A 21,325-nucleotide genomic window follows, 5' to 3' on the forward strand; every position below is an offset into this window, starting at 1 on the left:
TCACGAACAATATGGTGAAAGCAGACGTGCGCAAGGATTACTATGCGGACCTTGGGCTCCAACCCAGCGCGGAGGCCGAGGACATCAAAAAGCAATTCAGGAAACTAGGTTAGCTTTGCAGAAGCTATGTCATGAAATTGGGGTCATTGCTAACTTATAGGAAAGCACTCAAGTACCACCCGGACAGGAACCCAGGACGAGAAGTCGAGTTCAACGCGAAATTCCAGGCCATCCAGGCCGCCAATGAGATCCTCAGTGACCCCTCGCAACGACTGAAATACGACACCGATCGTTTACGCGCAGGCTATGGAAAATACTACGGACCACCCAAGGCAAATACCCAGCGCAAAACACAACCCCCCACCTACCCTCCTCGCCCTACACCAACTTCGACGTCTACGAATTCACAGTACGCGAAGGCGAGCCCGAGTACTCCATCAGCTGGCGCTCGACGATACGCATCTCATGCACGTGCCGGTCCGCAACAGTTCAAACAACAGGATAATGCGCAAACAAGGGCTGATGCATTCCATGGCTTTAATAATATGAGAGGAGGTCAGCCATCTGGATGGCAGGGCTTCGATCCTTCAACTGGCCGCGCCACTGGCGGTGTCCCAGGTCCTGGGGCACAGCGTCATCCCTTTGGAACCTCTGCACAATCTACCCGGCCCAAGTCTGCCTTCGAGGCCCACAATTCCCATTCCAACGCTCAGTCTTTCAAGAAAAAGCAGGGATTTGCACCAGGCGTGGCTGGAGGAGATGAGCCGATGGCCCGCAACACTTCTGCCTATAGCAATAACAGTCGAACCGAACGGATGAGCAGCCAATACTTCAAGCCTGCTGTTCCCCCAACTGCGAAGAAACCAACCTCACCTGAGCCGTCTCAGCCCAATCCTCGCCATTCATACACCCCGGAGTTCGAACGACCCAGTAGAAGCTATGCGCAGGCAGGCAAGGGTGAGAAGACTTTCCTTTCAAGCACTGGACTAGGACGTTCAGCCACCATGCGTACCCCCTCTGGTTCCCATCAAAACGCGCATACAGGTAAAAGTCCAGCTTCTGTCCGATCTGGGAGATACCGTAGCGCCAGCCCCTCTCCCAGGCGGAATGCCAATAACTATGACTCTACCAGCTCGAGTGAGGGGGAAGAGCCTAGGCCAAAACCGAAGGCTGTGCCAAAGAGCCGACTTGGACAGCATCAAAAGTTTGCCGACTTCCGCAACCCAGGAACAGCAAGCCCCGGAAATGGTATGGACTTCGACTCCTTTCTCCTCGCAAATGGGTTTCAAGCCGTCGAGCTACCAGATGGTAGCTACGAACTCCATTCGCTGTCTCGGAAATCCCCCCTTAATCAACGTACTCCTGCTGACAAGGACGGCCCCAAAGGACACACCTCGGACAGTGCTGCTTTCCCAAAAAGCTCGTACCGATCGGACCATCAGCCCAACCCATCGGGTTCTTCCTCTTCTGTCAAGTATGTTCGATATGCCTACTATCAAGCCGCTTCGCCCTATCTGACAGAGACCGGTTTTAGCACTGACCCGCCAAACAATACGGAAAGGCCCCAGTCTGCTGCGTATGAACGTAGCAGCACAAGTTACTTGCACAAGAAGTTTTCTGCAGACGATTGGCGCGATCATTTGGATCAGTTCGATTTCATAGGCTCTGCCTCGCCAAACAAGGAGTCACTTCCGAGATCGCCTGCCTCGCAGAATCGGGGCCGTACCAACTTCCGAAACGGAACCACACAGGCATCCTCGGCTGGATCGCCAATTCCCAATCCTTTCGGTCCTACTCCGCTGTATCAAACTGCACAGCAACAGCAACAGCAACCACCAACACCCTTTGCACAGGCGAAGTTCTCTGCAGATTCATGGTCTGAACAGCTTCGAAATCTCTCATGGACTGTACCGGAGGTCGACAAAACTAGACAAACGGCAAGTGCTGCGCCACGTAGTCCAAAGAAACAGAGCAGGGCAGGCACCAAATTGCGAAGCGCTCCCCAGCCCGCAAGCGTTGCTACCGAAGCAGATGAAGCTAAAGAAACTGTCAATGGCCAGACTCCTTCTGAACCAGCCTGGGCAGCAGCACCGGACGTTGAGGAAATGGACCTTGACGAGGACCTTCCTACTCCGGGTGTTCCGCCGAATGTCCCAGTTGGGAAACCAAGCAGTGGCAGCTATCCTGATTTGGCTTCTCAGGCTGTACCAAATGTTCCTCCGGTCAAGAAGTCTAGGCCTCCTTCGGGCACCGACTCCCGTACCCCTCTATTTAACCTTGATAATCTCCGCAATACTGTACCATTGACGCAGACCACCGGCGGAGGCATCGAGAACCTTGAAGACTTCCACACCACTCTTCCCTTCGAATCCCAAGCAAAGCAGCAAAAGACCACAACAGACGACATCCGCCCCCGCGCACTCGAACTACCAAACCCACCCAAACGACCTTGGGCCCCGAAACCAGTCCCCCTGAGCCCAACCTCTAAGCAGCTCGTCCTCCCACGGGACAAATGGAATTGGTATGTCTCTGCAATGGGGGCATACATTCACGAATGGAACGCATTCAATGGCCGCATGCTCACACATTTCAATGCGCGCCAAGCAGCGAACTTAACCGGTCTCGCACCGGGCTGGATCAGTGCCGTTGGAGACTCTACCCGTCTCAAAATAAACGGCACAGACGACAACGACGACGGCACTACCAAGAAGGATTTTGATGACTATCATATTGATGAATTCCTCGTCCCTGGTACCAGTAAGGGCGGCTTTAGTGCTTATCTCCGTGGTATTGAGGAAGATACCCAGGTGCGTAAGCATTGGGAAGTTGCCTGTGAGATGCATCGAGACTGTATCCTTGACCTTGGACGATTGAGAGAGTGGATTCGAGATGGCGGAAAGATGGTTTGAGTTTGGTCACTATAGCCTTTCCATGATAATTGGAAAGCTATTACTGAAGCTGCGTCTTCGTCTTTAGTATTGACGGGCTCGGCATTATTTGATCTCACCTGTTTCCTGCCTTCTATCGTCTCCATTCTTGTTTCTTTTTTTCACTTCTATTGATGTCTTCTACCTGTCTTTTTTGATCTCTCTCTCTTTTGCGATGCATAATGACTGGTGTTATTGTGAATACCCGGGATTTTTATTACATCTGCATAGATATACCTGACACTTTCATCGGGTTTCTATCATCTGTTTCCTCTCATGGATTTGTTCAAGTAGGATTGGATTTGTACCCAGGTACTAGGAGGGTTTATGTGATTCAAACTGAGCCAATGTATAATTATTCAAATGCTTTCGTCTCATTCCAGATGGTCATATATTCAGCCCCGGCAGTGCTCCCAGAGTACTCTGTGCACATGCTTCAACCTCGGAGACGTCGGTAACTTCAATGTTCTGATATAGCTAGTCACTGTCTCGCTCGAACTGCTTTTCATAGAGGCATTTAAATATCAGAAACACGGCGGACGACTAATCTTTGAAACGAAAAAGCCTCGCTATGAGGACTTTAACTCTGTAGTCGAGGCCAGCTTTTATCGACCAGCTTTTATAGTTTGGTTGTTCAATATTCATATTGCGGGAAACCAAATGGCCCTGAAATATATGCAAAATGCTCCAGCGGTTGCTCCGGGACGTGCTAAGAAAGCTGGTCCAGCTAAATTGCTCCCGGACCGGTGCTGCCATGTCCAACCCAGTCTTACTACTGGCCGCCTTCATCGTTGTTCTTCTCATCAAAACATATACACAAGGCGGCAATGAGTGCCGCGTCCACACCAGGTGCAATAACGACGGCGTACGTCTGCTGACCAAACACAAGGTCGCGGCCGCTGAGCAGTTTCCGGTCAATGCGAGCCACTGTTTGGCCGCTCTTATCGTCGACAATATCAGCACTTTGATCATACCAGCCTCCTTTCATCTTAAGAGCCACTGTTTTACCGCGACTATCAGTGAAAGTGGCAGTGGCCTTGGAGCCGAGCACTAGTGCAAGTCAGCAATGTCCTTTCATCATTTCGGATGCTCAGAACGTACACGCAAGACTACTCTTCACCTCACACATCTTCTTGTGATGGGTGTCTTCGAGCGCATACGTCGTATGGATATGTAGATGCTCCTTGACAATATCAAATAGGTGATTTCCCTGGGCGTCCTCGACCTTCTTGCGACCAGAAAGTGACATCCAGGCTCCACGCACTTTTATAAGCGGCGCCCCATTGGCAAATTTGATTTCGAAGCTGTCCCCAGAAACGGAGAACACCTTTTCTCTTAGGACTATTGTCTGCGGCTCCCTCGAGACATATTGTTCGAATAGGGCGATAGGTTCGGCGACAGGGTCGAGATTGCGGTGGCCCAGAATACCCATGGTGATAGGTAGATACGACTATAGTAGATGTGATTAAAGCGTTTCCGGAGATAAATCGATAATCACATGAAAATCGACCGTGAGAGGGGCACAGCTGAAGCCGATTGTCTCACATCATGTGATATATAACCTGTGACGTCATTTAGTTTCCGATGTTGATTGCGTGTCTTTGCGTGTCTTTTGTAGCATGTACATGTATCTAGCTCAGTACCAGCATTACACCTTCCCAAGTCCATTGCCCAGAGTCTTGAGCCCCTCGAAAAGGATGAGTCTCTGCGCGATATGCTAGGCCACGGTCTTGTTAGTGGCTACCTGACCGTCAAGCCGGCAGAGTCGGCTCGCTTACTATCTATATCGGAAGAAGACTGTGGCTTTTGGAGCGGTACTAGGAGATTTTCTATGGTATTGTTCCAACAGAGGCCATTTGATTTTGGTAGTTCCTAACAGACTAGGTCAAAGTGGACAAGTTCGATGGCAAGACTGGAACTTCGTCACTTCTCCTATAGTAGGAATTGATAATCGCCTAGTTTAGTTAGTTTAGTTTATAGCCGATGCCTTAAGAGGATCCAACGGGTGCAATATTAGAATATAACTAGCACTTTTCCCATCTGAGCAGATGGACTACTAGGTATGGCTGACTAGTTAGAGGGTGGAGTGGAGAGACCCTGAATTGATTACTGGCAATAAGAGTAGTCAGTGACCTCCCACCCAAAGATATTAAAATCCAAATTCCATTACAGGACTCTAGCACATGAAAATAAAAGGAGATTCATACATTTACTGCATATGCGACAAGCATGGGATATATTCCAGCCCTTGCCCTAACCCTTTCTGCCTGAGGCATAAAGTATAATTAAGGCTGCAAGGCACCAAGGCTGCAAAGCCCCGCCACCCCGCCGGATCGGTGACAGCGGGCGTTCGCGGAAATAGGTCTGACTCACTGGGCAAAAAATGATCAAATTCGTAAGAAAATAGCTTGTTGTAGTGTAGTTAAACCGCAAATCCCGAGAATTAAATTGTTCCTGACCGAATTCGCCCAGAGAAAACTCACACCGGCAAACCTGATCTTGGCCCCGCTATCGGCTCCAGACATATTCTCTTTCCACTTCGAACTTACCCCACCATCCAAAGCAATTGATCGTGCATAGGTCTGAATTCGTGACTTTGTCAAGCGTGCAATCATGGTTTCAATCGTTCTAGGAAGTCAATGGGGAGATGAAGGTAACGGCAACGAAACCCCAACACAGAGACATTTGACATACTAACGAACGCAACAGGAAAGGGGAAGATCACGGACATGTTGTCGCAGGATGCGACACTTTGCTGCCGTGCGGCCGGCGGACACAGTACGTTGAACTCGCTTTGCATTCCCCTATACCCCGAATTGTTAAAAGTTCTCAAACGGGCCGTTGCAAAGCCCAGACAGTGACTGACCAACCGGCCTTTTTCAATTGGATACAGATGCCGGTCACACCATTGTCCACGAGGACGTCACCTACGACTTCCACATCCTTCCCTCCGGTCTCGTCTCGCCAAAATGTATCAACCTGATCGGCGCCGGTACCGTCTTCCACGTCCCCAGCTTCTTCAAGGAACTCGCCGCTATCGAGGCCAAGGGTCTGAAGGGCGCCGCCCAACGCATCTTCGTCTCTGACCGCGCACACGTCTGCTTCGACCTGCACTCGGTCGTCGACGGTCTCGAGGAGAAGGGTCTCGGTGGCCGCAAGGTCGGCACAACCGGCAAGGGCATCGGTCCGTGCTACAGCGACAAGGCCGCACGCCGCGGTGTCCGCGTCGGCGAGATACTGGACGAGGAAACCTTCGAGCGCAAGCTGCGCACCTTGGACACCTCATACCGCACACGGTTCGGAGATCTGGCATACGATGTCGAGGAGGAGATTGCGCGGTTCAAGGTACGCATGAAACCCGTCCATTTCTTCATTCCACCACTGGATGGCAAAGCCCATGGCACGCGACAGCAGAGGACAAATCCTGGATTTTCCTCCATTCGCATCACATCGCAACAAACATCGCTGACAATCTCTAGGAATACCGCAACCTCCTGAAGCCCCACATAGTCGACCAGCTCGAGTTCCTGCAGGAGCACAAGAACTCGCCCAACACACTTGTCGAAGGCGCCAACGCCCTCATGCTCGACCTCGACCACGGCACATACCCATTCGTGACCTCGTCATCAACCGGTCTGGGCGGAGCCGTGCAAGCGCTTGCCCTGAACCCTGCCAGCATCAAGTCCGTGATCGGTGTGGTGAAGGCTTACACGACGCGCGTTGGCTCTGGACCTTTCCCCAGCGAGCAGCTCAACGGAGACGGCGAGAAGCTGCAGCAGGTTGGACGCGAGTTCGGCGTGACTACTGGTCGTCGTCGTCGCTGTGGCTGGTTGGATCTTGTGCTGTGCCGCTACTCTCACGCTATCAACCACTACACCGCGCTGAACTTGACTAAGCTTGATATCCTTGACGACTTTGATGAGATCAAGGTTGGTGTTGCTTATATCCTGCCCGACGGAAAGCGCACTACTGGTACTTTCCCTGCGGATCCTAATGTCGTCGACAAGATCCAGGTGGAGTATGTCACTCTGCCTGGATGGAAGTCGAACACTATGGGTGTTAAGCGTTACGAGGATCTGCCTCCTAATGCTCGTGCTTATATTGAGTTCATTGAGCGTGAGATTGGTGGTGTTCCTGTCAAGTGGATCGGTACTGGTCCTGCCAGAGACCACATGATCGCCCGTGATTAAGTGCATTGTTTCTTTTTGTTTGGTGTTTTCTCTTTTGTACTCACAGTTTCTTGCATATTGCGATATACTTGGGATGTGTGATATTGTGATATAAGGTTTCTTTTTTGTCCCATATTCAACGATTTAGATGTCTCGAAAATGGATCTGGTTAGAGGCGGTCAAGGGTCTTTCCTGTTTATTATTATATTTTGGTAGAAAGATGTTGTGTCAAGATTAAAATTGAGTCCTGGATAGAATAATAGTGTACATGAACAAAGTATGAAGGTCAGTTCTTCGTATCCAGAAAAGAATCCCGCAGAACAACCAAAATGGAGTATAAGACAAAGAGCAGAGAAGTCTAAATAAGAAACACAGAGCACCCAGGGGTGTATAGTACACGAAGACAGTCCGAGAAAGAGGGATTGGAGAACGCCGCCCAATGCTAGAATGGTTGCTTCATCTTTTCACTTTTGGCTGATCTGGTCTCACCAGACAGCAACATTGCAGGCCATGAAAATGCCAGACTAGTTATAATTGCCAGCATGGCTGGCAAGAGTTGATCTCCGATTCAACTAAAACTTAAAGCCGGAAGTCACCGTCGAAGGAATCCTCGAAAGAGCGGCGAGGACGAGACGGGCGGTCACCACGGTCACTGCCACGAGAGAATCCACCACGGCTACCACGGTCACCACCGCGGGAGAACCCACCGCGCTCACCACGGGAGAAGCCACTACGCTCACCACGATCACCACCACGGGAGAAACCGCCACGGTCACCGCCACGAGAGAATCCACCACGGTCACCGCCGCGAGAGAATCCACCACGATCACCACGGTCACCACCGCGGGAGAAACCGCCCTCGCGTCGCTGGCGGGTGCCATCACCCACACTGACACCGTCAATTCGACTGAGACCCATCTGCTGCATCAATCTGGGGTTGAGCTCTGGGGGTGATTGCATATTGTATCCTGCAATGAACATCTGGTTGAGTGCCTGGATGGCCTCTCTCTTGCTGTTGAAGTTTCCAGTGGAGGTACCAAGCTGGCCCATGTAGGACTTGACCTTGGTAGTATTGTCACACTGGGCCAGACCCTCGGTAATCTGGCTCACGATCTTGCCAACTGGCGAGTCGGTAGACAAGGGCTGTGTAAGGTCTGCGTCGGCGGATTCCAAAGCTGTATCCACCTTCAATGGGAAACCACCCAGGCGTTTCCTGTAGACATCTGACTCAGCCGGGTGCATGAACAGCCAGCCTTCACCTTCCTTGCCAGCACGAGCTGTGCGGCCGAGGCGGTGGATGTAGGTCTCACGGTCCCGAGGAACACCAATTTGGACGACGTGGGTGACATCCGGGAAATCCATACCACGAGCGGTGACATCCGACGAGAACAAGATGCCCTCACGAGCCTTGCGGAAGTTGTCCGCGCTTTGAGTTCGGAACGCCTGCGTGAGGCGTGAGTTAATCTCGAGCATTCTCATGTTGCGCATCGAAGACTGGCGGAACTCCGAGGAGCGGGCGATGGCGTTAAATGCATCAGCGGAAACCTTGGTCTCAGCAGTGGAGTTGAAGTAAGCGATGGCCTTGAAAGGTCGCAGGTCCTCGCCGTTATCCCGACGCGCTTGCCAGTTCTGAGCAAGCTCGAGAAGGGCAGGCAGGCTGTTTTCAAGACCGCGTGTGTAGACAACCTTTTGAGGCACCCTCTTGTGGGTGGGGATTTCATCTTCACGAACGGTGTTGACGTGCTTGAAGTCGGGCTTCAGGGTCTGACGGACCATTTGCAGAACTTCTCTGGGAACGGTGGCCGAGAACATGAGCGTCTGGCGGTCCACCTTTGTGGGGTCGGGAAGCAGCCTCTGGATCTCTGCAATATCAGGAGCAAAACCCTGGTCAAGAAGGCGGTCTGCCTCATCGAGAATCAGAGTGTTCAGCTTGGGGGCAGAGACACCAGTCCAAGGGTCCGAGAGGATGTCCTTAAGACGCCCGGGGGTACCGATGAGCAGGTGACATCCCTGCTGTTGGATCTTTGTAAGACCGGCACGCTTCTGTGTGCCACCGACAGCGGTCTGGACAAGAAGACCAGTACCAAACGCAACTTTTTTGGCCTCAACTGCGATCTGTTCCGCGAGTTCGCGGGTAGGGGAGATGATAAGAGCACGGATTTCTGAAGCAGCAGCTCTAGTTGGCCGGCGGCCAACTCTGGACATATCGACACTTGGGTCATTCAAAATGTTCTGAAGAGTGGGTAGAAGGAAAGCAAGCGTTTTTCCGGTTCCTGTTTTGGCCTGGGCGAGGCTGAAAAAAAAAAGGTAATGAGTTAGCGAACCATTCAATTCCAAGGCAAATCCATCAACAAACTTACATATCATCACCCTTGACAATCTGGTTGAGAGTAAGAGACTGCACCTCAGTCATAGTCTTGAGGTTCATCCGGTCAGGTTGAATGATGTTCTTGATAATCTTATTGTGAATCAGATTCTCCGCCGCTAGGTCGGAAAACTCTGTGATTATCGCAGGCTTTGAGGGCTCGGTCTCTTCAACAATTGCCTGCGCAGTAGCCGCAGACAGCCTCGGGAAAGAGGAATGAAGCGATCTGGCCGCAGCAACAGATGAATGGGTCGAAGGAGCTTCCCATTTCGGCAGGTGAGTAGCCAACCGTACTGAGGTCGAGCGAGGCGCAATAGCGCGCAACGCACGGGAAACGCCAAATCGGCGAACTGTTCCAAGCATCATGATATAATGCTAATGGAAAAAAATGGATGGGGAGATGATAAAATTGCAAATTGTACTTGGGGCGCCCCAAGGAGAAGCGCAGAAATAATTATGGGGTCACATGATTCTTATCGAGAGATAACATCCCCAGATAGGGGAAAGTAAACAATTGTGGCAAACACGGCAAACACGGCAAACACGCTAAATCTGCCAGATAGTAATCGTGACTAAGCATTCACCTACACCCGTCCCGCGTGTAGGTGAGCCAATGCCTAAACACAAACCAATGCCTAAACACAAAAACTTCATGCGTTCAATTTCAGACCTATTTTTCAGCCACCATACTATCTATATTTACATATTTGAAGACCTCATCTTCTACATCAAGATAATCTCTACCTCCTGATGCCTCTTCTTTTTCTTTGAGAGCTTGGTTGGCCCGAAGCCAGTAGTCTCGAATCCTTGCGTGCGCACTCTCATTCCCAATGTCCAATTTTGTTTCCTTCGTACAGCGTCGATGAACCCTCGAATTGCCTGCAATTGACGATAATGGGGACTTAGAAGCACCCTTTATAATACGCTTTGATCTTTTGACAGGAATTTTATGGCTTTGCATCTTTTTAATCGTCTGCTTTGCAAGGGCTAGGTCTTAGATAGCTTGCTTGCCGCCACGAATTGCACGGTTTATATGCTTTTGAACCTTCGGAAGGTCTGGTTCGTCGTTTTCGAATATCGTTTAAAGCTTATTCTCAATTTTTGAGAACCTTTGATCCGAGTTCGGCGGCGAATTCGTGACTGAGCTAGGAATTTCCGCCTCTGGCGAAGGTGTATGACTATAGATCTCAAGCACTAGTTCATCTTCCCAGCTAGGATCAATTTGATCACAGACAATATGTGGATTCTAAGGCCAAATACCAGTATTATAGAATGATGATTTGATAGTTCGTGATTTGAATGTGTCTTTACGAACAGTTTTAATCAACCGAAGAAAATGCCGTTTATTATTAACATCTCCACCCTATCGGACGATCTTATTATTCTTCTTTCGGAATTTCTATTTAAGGACCGAGAATGGCTTGCTATCGAGAGGCTGGTATCGATGTGTTAATTTCGGTATAAACCACCAAGGTATGATATTAAGGGATTGGCAAAGGTATTCGAATTCCGGGGTTCCGTGAGAACCATAGTTATCCATAACCAAAACCCTAGGTCTACCTTTGGCAACTCGCTTTTTAGTGGTATAATAGAAGTCTAATAGCCATTAAATCGCAGTTTTATCATCCGTCCAGCCTTTAGTAGTTGGTTTAATGACCCTATAATTAGAAGGGTCATTATCGCCGTCGAACCAATCTTCCATTTGTTTAGAACCACACATTAAAAACTAGGGATACATAACCCAGCCATCGGCCGAAATGCATTCAATACTAGTGATATTCTGGCCTATACCACCGGTCGCAATCGTCTTATTTTCACGGGTAGAAGCGACGTTTTCCTTAGTTCCAACGCCTAGCTGAAAGCCAGTTTTATCCCAGTTATAGAGTTCGTGGGCCTGAATTTTATTCTTTTTAAGGAATTGGCCAAAGACCTTATACCAATGAACCAATTCACCATATAATTCGGCCTCGATTCTCGCTTTTTCCATAGGTTTTTGCGTACGGAGAGTGATATACGGTGGTAGGCGCGCGATAAATTAGTAGCCGTACATTTTACTAACCTGCCGGTCGGAACCGCAGTGCTATAAAATGCGATTTGCAGCGCCCTCAATGTCTAAAGCAGTCGGTGGTGTATATACTAAATTAAGCAGCTCAATCCAGCGAATCAGGGATCTCTCTTACGACTGATTTAGTGCTTTGTTAGTGGCTATACGGCCATTTTTACTAGGCGTGCCGTTACTTCGATTCCGAAGCTTCCACTTTGAGACGCCAAAATGAGAGGCTGCGGCCTGAATACTCTTGAATTGGCCTGATTTATAGGCTTCAACGGCATTTGAAAGAAGAATCTCTTCTTTCTCGGACGAAATTGGCATAGTTTTGGTGGTAAAAAGTAAGGACAAAAATTGAACGCATGAAGTTTTTGTGTTTAGGCATTGGTTTGTGTTTAGGCATTGGCTCACCTACACGCGGGACGGGTGTAGGTGAATGCTTAGTCACGATTAGAACTTGAGCTTTGACCAGTTCTATCAAACGAATCAAACATATCAAATTGGCCAAGAATTCAAGGTTTGCCCAAACCTTGGACACTCTGGAAAAAGTCAACCAATCAAAACAAATTACCTTGGAAAACCCTGGAGACCCGGGGCCGATAATGGGCCGGTCAGCATTAAGGTAGAATTAGAAATACAAATTTTGCTGACCAAGGCTTTTTCATTTCCAAGGTTGCTGACAACGGTCAATATAAGGAGCACGCGTCTCATCTAGGCAAGCCTACTGCTAACCCTGCATATACGCGCGGAGAGCAGATCACATCTGTCACATAAGACATCCCGTTCTCCCAAACAAAACAAGAAAACTCACACTTGTCCGTTCCACTGACGAAGTGCATCGACTCTATAACATGGCAGCTATCGACGTAGTCGTTATTGGAGGCTCGTTTGCAGGCCTTCATATCGCTCACTCTGTCCTTCGTGATGTACCTGACGCGAAGGTTGTGCTGATCAACCCCTCAACCAGCTTCTACTGGAATATTGCCGCCCCACGTATCGTCACCAAACCCAAGGCCTTCCGCCCCGAGCAGTACTTGCTCCCAATCAAAGATGCTTTTGCAGGCTACCGGCCCGACGCGTTCGAGTTCCTTCCTGGAGTTGCAACTGCTATCGATGCCGCTGCGAAGTCGGTCTCCGTAACCCCCAACGAGGGCGAGCCCAAAATACTATCATATGATTATCTCGTTATCGCGTCGGGCAGCACCACATCTGCCACTACCGGCTCGCTCACAGGCACATCCATTCCATTCAAGCAGTCGGGCCACAATGACATGGAGCAGCTGATCGAATCGGCACAGGAACACATTGCTGGGGCGAAGGAGATAGTTATTGGCGGTGCAGGCCCTATCGGTGTCGAGCTGGCTGGAGAGCTTGCTGAAGCAGTGGAACAAAGTGGCAACGCCGGCAAGGTCTCCATCACGATTGTCTCAGCGACAGATCATGTACTCCCGATGCTCAAGCCATCTGCCAGCTCTGCTGCACGTAAGCTGCTAGAGCAGAAGAAGGTCAAGGTCGTGACCTCAAAGCGAGTCATTGGTGTCGAGACTCCGGCCGACGATAGTTCGACTTGGACAGTTTCACTGGAAGGCGGAGACAAACTTTCGGCTGACCTCTATATCCCCACTACCGGTGCGACCCCCAACAACACTTTCATCCCAGCTCAATTCCTGGACAAGGACGGCTGGGTGACAGTGAACAAAGAGATGCGTGTTCAGTCAACCGACGGGTCAACTCTGCCTATCTTTGCTGCTGGTGATATCACCAACAACTCAATGCGCCTCAGTTTTAAGGCCATAGAGCAAGCGCATGTGGCGGCGGCCAACCTCAAAGCCGCAATTGTAGGTGGCACTGCCATCAAGACCTACGATCAGGGCGAGAACATTCTTATGATCGTGCCTGTTGGCGAATCTGGTGGCACGGGTCAGCTGTTTGGATTTGTGCCTTTCAGCTTCATGGTCAAGATGCTCAAGGGCAAGCACTTCTTTATTGATAAGGCCACTGGCGCACTCGCTGGCAAGGCTTAGGTGATATATCTCCAGATGTGTAAGGTTTGAGTGTATTCAGTTTCGCGCATTTTCAGGGTTTAGAATGCTGGTCCATATTCCGGCAGTGGCTGCATACTCATGTACTTAATGCATAATTTTCCTATCCAGGAGTGTGAATGCCTTTCGAATGTCTTTACAGCAGAACAGGATGGTATATACTTGGCAACAGATACAACCTTGGAACGTACCACCTCCCATACCCGCTGTATCCGAAAACGGCCAGCTCCCTCGTTGCTTAACAATCACCGTTTTAATCGGGTTGTATAATAATCAACAATTATTTCACTTTGTTGAGCCGAGGGTCACGGTTTTCCTACCCAAAATGGCTGTCTCCGTCGGCCTGAGGTTGCTTCAATTCGTCCGTTCCCCACTGTTTTTTTTTCTCTCAAAACCTGGTTCCGTTGACACAGTTATGAGTTCATAGTACAACTATTGAACGTAGCTAGGAGCATGGGTATATAAATTATGCATATCAAAGCAGAAACTGCAGAAAGTGGAGTCTATCGACTGGAGCATCACCATCTCGAGAAGCTTCTCCGGGATCCGCCTGGTTTATAATTGAACAGATGGACCAACAGAGAATTGTATTCCATCCTCGGTACAGCCCCGCTTTGATGAGCGACAATCGTCATATATAAAGAGCTCCCGCCATACTTCGGCAAATTTCTACTTCCCATCTTTGTCTTTCCTACTACACATCTACATAATGTCTGCCAACAAGGTTCTTACATTCAAGAAGATCCCCCAGGGATATCCCGTCGCTGGGCAGGACCTGGTCGTCGAGACCGCCGCCTATGATGCCAACGTTGCCGCTCCCGACAATGGCGTTGTCCTGCAGTCCCTCTACACCAGCTTCGACCCCTACATGCGTGGCCGCATGCGCCCCGCTGAGATCAAGTCATACGCCCCCGCCTTCGCCCTCGACAAGCCCATTGACAGCCGTACCATTGGTAAGATCGTGCGCTCCAACAATGCCAGTTACAAGGAAGGTGACCTGGTCATTGGCCACGTCCCAATCCAGCAGTACATCGCCCTTGGCGAGCAGGAGCTGGCCCGCATCCAAAAGTTGGACAACCCCCTTGGCCTCGAGGACATTCGTGTCTTCCTCGGTCCCCTCGGCATGCCCGGTCTGACCGCATACTCGTCTCTGTACGAGATCGGCAAGCCCAAGAAGGGCGAGACCATCTTCGTCTCCGCTGCCAGTGGAGCTGTCGGCCAGTTGGTCGGCCAACTCGCCAAGCACGAGGGTCTGCGCGTCATTGGATCCGTCGGCTCGGACGAGAAGCTCGAGTACATCACCAAGACGCTCGGCTTCGATGGCGGCTTCAACTACAAGAACGAGAAGCCCGCTGATGCCCTTGCTCATCTCGCTCCCGAGGGTATCGACATCTACTACGAGAACGTCGGTGGAGAGCACCTCGAGGCTGCCCTCGATGCTATGAACAACTTCGGCCGTATCGTCGTTTGCGGTCTGATCTCCCAGTACAACTCCGCCCCCTACCCCATTAAGAACATCCACAATGTCCTCGTCAAGCGCATCACCATGCGCGGCTTCATCGTCGGTGACAAGGGAATGGGTGATATTTACGCCAAGGAGCACCAGGAGAATGTGCAGAAGTGGATCAAGGATGGCTCGTTCAAGGTGCTCATCCATGAGACCGAGGGCATCGACAACGCTGCCGAGGGCCTGATTGGCATCTTCCACGGCAAGAACTTGGGCAAGGCTGTCCTGAAGTTCTAAGTTCTTATGAGACTGATGAAATAACGAGATGCCTGGCGCATTGATTTTTTTTGTTGACACATTGGGAGGTATCTATGTAATACCTCGGTTAGGACTCCTCAGTATGTACATGTACTAGTAGGGATAAAATGGATACCTCTCAAAATAGCCAAATCACACATATGTTGCACATGAAATATAAACGGTCAATAAAGACAATATTAATCTGTAACCAACAAAGTCCATATACTACAAACGTAGGAAGAAGATAACCGCAGGGCTAAATGTTTCTCACCAGAGTGTCGGCCAATTTCGGCTGGGCGGACAGCAATCGACCAATCAACTGGCCCGTAAAAGGATGACATACCGAGTCGGACTCCCGAGGTCTCCAACTTCATCCGCTTGTGTTCGAACGGCGTTTCTGCTTCTTCACGATCATACTCTCCACTCACAATGGCTTCATTCGCGCGCTCATCTCTGCTGCGACAGACTCTCGCCCCCCGGGCGCCCTTCCTCCAGAAGAATGTCGGCGTCTCGCAGGTCGTCGCTTTCCATGCCTCCGCTAAGAAGCAGATCCTGCCCCCGTTGCCTCGTAAGTAGAGCTCCTGCCATAAGTCTTACTGCGATGTTGCCAATGGATAGATCTATTGGGTGTTGTTTAGAGGCAGTTGCTAACGTGCTTTTTGCGATACAGAGTCTGTTCAGGGAACCAGTATGTGATGTCCGCGCCTTTCCTATCCCGACCCTCGCTTTTCGATGGTATTGAGTACCTGCAATTCGTGGAGATATGCGGTTTCCGTTGTTATCAGCGCTCGAACAATGCCTACAGCCGAATCGCAGATATCGCCATTATCTGGTAATCTTTGATATTGACCTATCCCGATAGTGAACGACCCTGCTCCCATTCCCGAAACCCACCCCTCCGAGGGCAGCTACCACTGGTCTTTTGAGAGGTTTGTGCTCCTTTTTGCGCGCTGCAATGTCGACCTATATCACCCCTTCCGATAACCCCGGCATTTGCGGAAAAAATACCCGACTAACATCCACCTCAGACTGGTCTGCGTCGGTCTGGTTCCTCTCAGCTTCGCCCCCTTCGCCGCTGGCTCCCTCAACCCCGTCATGGACGCCATCCTGTGCTCTCTGCTTGTCGCCCACTCGCACATCGGATTCCAGTAAGCGTCTCCCCGCGCTATCCCGCCATCCCTCCAGATCTACCCCAGATCCGCAACCCGGAAATCGCAATCTAACATGTCTCTACTAGGGCCGCCATTGTTGACTACTTCCCCCCTTCCCGTGTGCCTAAGTTCCGCGCCACCTGCAACTGGCTCCTACGCGCGTTCACCCTCACCACCGCTGTTGGTCTGTACGAGTTCGAGACGAACGATGTTGGTGTGACCGAGGCTCTGCGTCGTATCTGGACGGCATAGAGTGCTGTTGCGGTTCTTCTTTTAGACATATTGTCTTTCTATTTCCTTTTTTCCCCCTGATTACCGATTTGGTTCTGGTCTACCCAGGCGTTCTGTTCCGCCTCTGTATATGTCGTTGATTATTTTTCTTTTGTCTCTCAGTCCGAAATTATTGATCGGTGTCGAATTCCTGCTGCTCGGGGTTGTTTGTGAGCTATAGAAAAAAACGGAATATAACCTTGTACGAGAAGACAACCTTGGTGCTTTCTGTTTCTTTCTGTATACCATGTAGATCTGCAGCCGGATTTTGTGTACTCTCTGCACGGTACATCAAAACATGCGGTAAATGGTTAGCAGTAGTACCATTTAATATGAGCATGGTGTTTCTACCCACCCACCAGACAGCATTCTTAAACAAATTCTAATCCTTTTTCATTCTATCCTTCCAAAATGGAATTGCAATGACACAGACAAGGCTAACGACAAAGACATCCTAATACATCATACCAGAGACCCTCACTCGTCCTCATCATCCCCAAGCAACTCCTCATCGTCGTCCGCCCTCTGCATAACAGTCTCAATGACCTTGAGCGTTGCTTTGAGCGGCAACCCAATAACATTATCATAACTGCCATCAATCTTCTCAACAAGAATAGACCCAAGCCCCTGCAACCCATAACCACCAGCTTTATCCGCGCCCTCACGGGTGCGCACATAAGCCATAATCAAATCATCAGTAACATCGCCATCAAACCGCACCGACGTTTCCTCAACTGTAGTTTCAACCGCATACCCCGGGTCCCGGGCACTAGCCAAAGGAGCCATAGCCACAAGCGCAGTGTAGACCTTGTGGTCTCGGATATCACGCAGCGAGCGCAACATGGCCATGTGGTGTGCTTCGGAGCGGGGCTTTTCGAGGATCGAGCCGGTGGATGGGTCGACGACGACCGTGTCTGCGGCTAGGATTAGAGCTGGCTCGCCCTTGATTTCGTTGTTGACTTCTTGCTCGTAGACTGCTTGGGCCTTTTTCGTCGCTGTTGCTAGCACGTACTCGAATGGGCCTAGGCTTTTTGGTAGGTCTTCTGCGGCGTTGGAGGGGATGATTTCTATGTTTGGGAGGCCCAGGAATGACATTATTTGTTTGCGCCGTGGTGATTGTGAGGCGAGGATTACGCGCTGGCTGCGGAGGCTGTTTAGGACTGGGAGGTTGAGGGGTGGTGGGCGTGGGAGTGGTGCCCCGCGGTTGGCTTTCGGGACGGGCTTGTCGTAGGCTGGGGGCGGGTCGGATTCGGTGGTGTCGAAGTCTTCCATGTGAGATAGGAGGGATTCTTTGGTGTCCGTCATGTTGCGCGATTTGGCGTTTGCCTGGTGTTTCGGACGTTGGTTTTTGGTGTTGCGGGCAGCGATCCAATGCGGGGAATCAGGTGCTCTCTCCGTTCGCTTGTTGAGGCAATGGCCTTTGTGTGTAGTCGACCGACCTTGCCAGTATATGTAACAATATTCAATTTGGAATCCCGGCTGTCCACGAGGTCCTGGAGGTTCCGGGTTTGTGTAGAGTGTGGAGTCCGCATTTGCTTCACCTTAATGGGGCTCGGTTTCTCTGGCAGATATCAGGCGGTAAGCCGATGCTCTCGGTATGCTATGCTCGTTGCAACCCCTAAACACATGTGCAGTCTATATTCAGATATCGCTCCTGTCACCGCTGCATTGATTATTTAATTCGCCTGACTTTCCGAGCCTGTAAGATACACTTCCTTGTACAGTCTGGTTGGCAACTTAAATGACTGCAATCTATTCTCCGTAACCCTGTCCACGTGATACGGCCGAAGTACGGCTCGGTCAAATATTTGGTTGAAAAGGATGTCGCCGTGGGTGCTCAATCAGAGCTGAAAAGAACTTGATTTCAGGCTAGCTGTTGGGAAAGAAAAACGCCCCAGTTGCTTCGCGGCAACAGCCATGACCATATACCTTCTGGTACGCAGGGGCAGAAACAAACCAGAAAAAATAAAAATAAAAAAGCTTGAAAATGTACAATAATAAAAACAGAGGAAGACAAGAAGTACAAAATTTGAGGCACCGTATTGATAGTTGTTTACTCCACCAGGTACGGTGGAGGATCGTGATCGACATCAAATCATATGCGAAGACCAGATCTGTTCAGGCAACGAGAAAGCCCCGCAATTGATCATTTCCAAGATCTCCGTCCGTATTTCGTAATACAAGGGTTGAATAGAAAGACAAGAAAAAGAGATTCGTAGTGTGGGTATAGAGCCATGTGGCCCAAATTCGAGGAAAACCGCTCGGACCTCGGCACATGCCAGCAAACCCAGATCGATCCCCGGCATCGACCAGCGGAGGGGAACAGGGTCTGCAGGATGCTGAATCAAAGCGCAATGAAATGCCGAGGGAAATAGAATCACGTTGGGCGGAAAGAGTCGTCCACGCGGCCACCTTTGCTCTCGATCTCTGCGATAAGATCGTGGCGTTCTTGCAGCTTCACGTGAATAAAGTCCACAGTCTTCTGCAGAACAATGCTCTCACTCCGGCCCTGGCCCTCCAAACCAGGCACCAGTTCAGTTAGGCGATCGAAGCCTTCGCGAATGGCCGCGCGCCGCTTTTGCTCCGAGGCAATGTGATTGCTCTTTTTTTCTTGATCGGTAAGGCGAGGCTTGTCCTTGTCCTGGGTAGATCCCTGCTTGGATGTCCCATTCGGCGTCGAGGACGACCGATCATGGTCATCGTCTGGATTCATCGTGGTGGTCGAAGACTGGAGGATTTCGAGAGGAACTGAGGGCGTGGGGTAGATGCGCCGGGGGTATAGTTCGGGGCTCGTGGTTTCGATTGGATGGGATAGATCGCTATTGTTATTGTCGAGCGTCTCCGTCTAGCCAAGGCGTAAATGAGAGAGGTGATTGTAATGGGTAGGCAATGGGAGAATGTGAGAGGAAGAAAGAGGGAGTAGAGAAACACGGGAAAGCGCTAGGAAGCGATAAGGCTAAAGGCCAATGCGGAGTAAAACTGGAGGCCGAGAACGGGGCCTTGGCAGCCTCTATGTTGTAAACGTCATAGAGAGGGTCCACTGAACATCTTGCCTTCTCTCTTTTTCAACGTCAGTTTTGTTCTTGCACCCCGGACTTGTAGGTCAATTTACTATTCGAGATCATCTTCCCCTTTATTGGAATTTTGACCAAGTGAAACAATTATCTGGTCGCTCATCGCCAATCTACAACCGTCTATCTAACTCCAACCTTTCGAAGTTACCAACGCCGCGGTAGTGCTTGTACCACCATGGCCTTCGATCCGCTGCGCGGCTCATGCTCTTGTGGTCGGATCGAATATCAAATCAATATCCCGGACGATGTGACCGACCATGCCGAAGTATACTTCGACAGCAGCCGAGACAATCGTTGGTAAATCTAAGCTAGGCTTGTCGATCTCCCGGCTAATATCGAGTCCTAGGTCGATTTCACGGAACGCCTCTTTCGGCATGGCTACGAGTGCCCCTCGACTGGTATCAATCCCACACGCAGTCCTTCTTCCCAGATGAATCACACTCTTCCATTCGCCGCGTTCATTCGCCCCGCCATGCACCCCAAACCCAACGTGTCTTCTGTGGCTACTGTGGTACACCCTTGACCTTCTGGACAGAGGAGCCCATCGAAGAATCTAATTTTATGTCTGTCACAATTGGCAGTCTCCTAGTGGATGACCAGCGCGCACTGGATGATCTAAGATTGCTTCCACGGGACTTTGACGAGGAAGCCCCCCGTGCCGGTGTCTTGACCACATCTGATCTGGCATCACCCCCGGAGAACGCTTCCTCTTCGGTCATTGCTTCGTCATATACTGCTTCTCCTAATATCTCAAGGAGTCTGCAGCGCGGTAGGACGGGAGGGATTCCTTGGTTCGAAGAGATGGTAGAAGGGAGCCGGCTGGGTCGTTTGATGCGTTCTCGGCGGGGTATGGGCGTCAGTGATGATCAATCGACTTCAATTCAGTGGGAATTCAGTGAATGGCATGATGATGGAACCGGCACGGGTGGGTTCCTTCAACAGGATTCGGACTCAGGCGGGTACTTTAGAAGAAATAGGAAGCGGGTGAACCCGGCTGATGCTGAGGTTGAATCTGCACCGAAGCGCGCAGGGTAATACTTGCAAGTCTCTATGGATGCGCCTTGAGCTTTCGATGCTCAATGTAATAAAGGAGAAACTAATGCTAGCGCTTTTTCTCTTTTCTTTTCTTTTCTTTTCTTTTCTTTTCTTTTCTTTTCTTTTCTTTTCTTTTCTTTTCTTTTCTTTTTTTTCTTTTGCATATTTGACTACTACGGAAATTAGAGGACGGAGAGTGACAAGAAGACAATCCAATACTGTACATATCACACTCTGACTAAGTAACATATGTTGTAGTGGCCAGAGCTAGTTGACCTCTAAATTCAACATTCTTCGGTGATTATTCAACATATCATACCTACCTAGGGACCTCGGGATACTTAGTCACAGTTTCTGGGCGTGGCTGTCAAGGATAAGTCGCATACCTCACTTTTGGCCGGGTTCTTGGGACTGTATACCCAGTTCATGGGATATCCTGGCGGGGACTTCTAATTAACTCATAAGCCTACTTGTGCAGTAGTCGGTAATTATGCTAGG

The 21,325-nt window shown here is 50.2% G+C and overlaps 10 protein-coding genes across 10 annotated transcripts; 6 read left to right on the forward strand and 4 right to left on the reverse strand.

Moving 5' to 3' along the window:
* Positions 1-11: 11 nt before the first annotated feature.
* N7525_010280 (uncharacterized protein) lies at positions 12-2,909 on the forward strand (the record flags this gene model as incomplete). The annotated part of the gene is made up of 2 exons (XM_061215045.1): positions 12-108; positions 166-2,909. The coding sequence occupies 2 exons, from the start codon at positions 12-14 to the stop codon at positions 2,907-2,909; spliced, it is 2,841 nt and encodes a 946-aa protein (XP_061067557.1).
* A 790-nt stretch (positions 2,910-3,699) lies between these two features.
* Positions 3,700-4,359, reverse strand: N7525_010281 (LURP-one-related/scramblase family protein; the record flags this gene model as incomplete). The annotated part of the gene is made up of 2 exons (XM_002556735.2): positions 3,700-3,977; positions 4,029-4,359. 2 exons carry the CDS (start codon positions 4,357-4,359, stop codon positions 3,700-3,702), a joined length of 609 nt encoding a protein of 202 aa, XP_002556781.2.
* Positions 4,360-5,482: 1,123 nt separating this feature from the next.
* On the forward strand, positions 5,483-7,117 carry adB (adenylosuccinate synthase ADE12; the record flags this gene model as incomplete). The annotated part of the gene is made up of 4 exons (XM_002556736.2): positions 5,483-5,580; positions 5,637-5,705; positions 5,821-6,272; positions 6,407-7,117. The coding sequence occupies exons 1-4, from the start codon at positions 5,541-5,543 to the stop codon at positions 7,115-7,117; spliced, it is 1,272 nt and encodes a 423-aa protein (XP_002556782.1). The 5' UTR covers positions 5,483-5,540.
* Positions 7,118-7,675: 558 nt separating this feature from the next.
* Positions 7,676-9,827, reverse strand: helA (putative DEAD box RNA helicase HelA; the record flags this gene model as incomplete). Its single annotated transcript, XM_002556737.2, has 2 exons — positions 7,676-9,389; positions 9,457-9,827. The coding sequence occupies 2 exons, from the start codon at positions 9,825-9,827 to the stop codon at positions 7,676-7,678; spliced, it is 2,085 nt and encodes a 694-aa protein (XP_002556783.2).
* Positions 9,828-12,359: 2,532 nt separating this feature from the next.
* On the forward strand, positions 12,360-13,532 carry N7525_010284 (NAD(P)/FAD-dependent oxidoreductase; the record flags this gene model as incomplete). The annotated part of the gene is made up of 1 exon (XM_002556738.1): positions 12,360-13,532. The coding sequence occupies one exon, from the start codon at positions 12,360-12,362 to the stop codon at positions 13,530-13,532; it is 1,173 nt and encodes a 390-aa protein (XP_002556784.1).
* Positions 13,533-14,259: 727 nt separating this feature from the next.
* On the forward strand, positions 14,260-15,294 carry N7525_010285 (MDR family NADP-dependent oxidoreductase; the record flags this gene model as incomplete). Its single annotated transcript, XM_002556739.1, has 1 exon — positions 14,260-15,294. The coding sequence occupies one exon, from the start codon at positions 14,260-14,262 to the stop codon at positions 15,292-15,294; it is 1,035 nt and encodes a 344-aa protein (XP_002556785.1).
* A 432-nt stretch (positions 15,295-15,726) lies between these two features.
* Positions 15,727-16,700, forward strand: N7525_010286 (CybS family protein; the record flags this gene model as incomplete). Its single annotated transcript, XM_002556740.2, has 5 exons — positions 15,727-15,865; positions 15,968-15,985; positions 16,160-16,226; positions 16,326-16,445; positions 16,535-16,700. The coding sequence occupies 5 exons, from the start codon at positions 15,727-15,729 to the stop codon at positions 16,698-16,700; spliced, it is 510 nt and encodes a 169-aa protein (XP_002556786.1).
* Positions 16,701-17,195: 495 nt separating this feature from the next.
* On the reverse strand, positions 17,196-18,023 carry N7525_010287 (nucleotide diphosphatase; the record flags this gene model as incomplete). The annotated part of the gene is made up of 1 exon (XM_002556741.1): positions 17,196-18,023. One exon carries the CDS (start codon positions 18,021-18,023, stop codon positions 17,196-17,198), a length of 828 nt encoding a protein of 275 aa, XP_002556787.1.
* A 1,072-nt stretch (positions 18,024-19,095) lies between these two features.
* Positions 19,096-19,431, reverse strand: N7525_010288 (uncharacterized protein; the record flags this gene model as incomplete). The annotated part of the gene is made up of 1 exon (XM_002556742.1): positions 19,096-19,431. The coding sequence occupies one exon, from the start codon at positions 19,429-19,431 to the stop codon at positions 19,096-19,098; it is 336 nt and encodes a 111-aa protein (XP_002556788.1).
* Positions 19,432-19,967: 536 nt separating this feature from the next.
* N7525_010289 (uncharacterized protein) lies at positions 19,968-20,827 on the forward strand (the record flags this gene model as incomplete). Its single annotated transcript, XM_002556743.2, has 2 exons — positions 19,968-20,085; positions 20,139-20,827. 2 exons carry the CDS (start codon positions 19,968-19,970, stop codon positions 20,825-20,827), a joined length of 807 nt encoding a protein of 268 aa, XP_002556789.1.
* Between the last annotated feature and the right edge of the window lie 498 nt (positions 20,828-21,325).

Source organism: Penicillium rubens (assembly GCF_028828025.1).
Source record: "Penicillium rubens strain IBT 27055 chromosome Unknown utg000004l_segment0_segment0, whole genome shotgun sequence".
Lineage (NCBI taxonomy): Eukaryota > Fungi > Ascomycota > Eurotiomycetes > Eurotiales > Aspergillaceae > Penicillium > Penicillium rubens.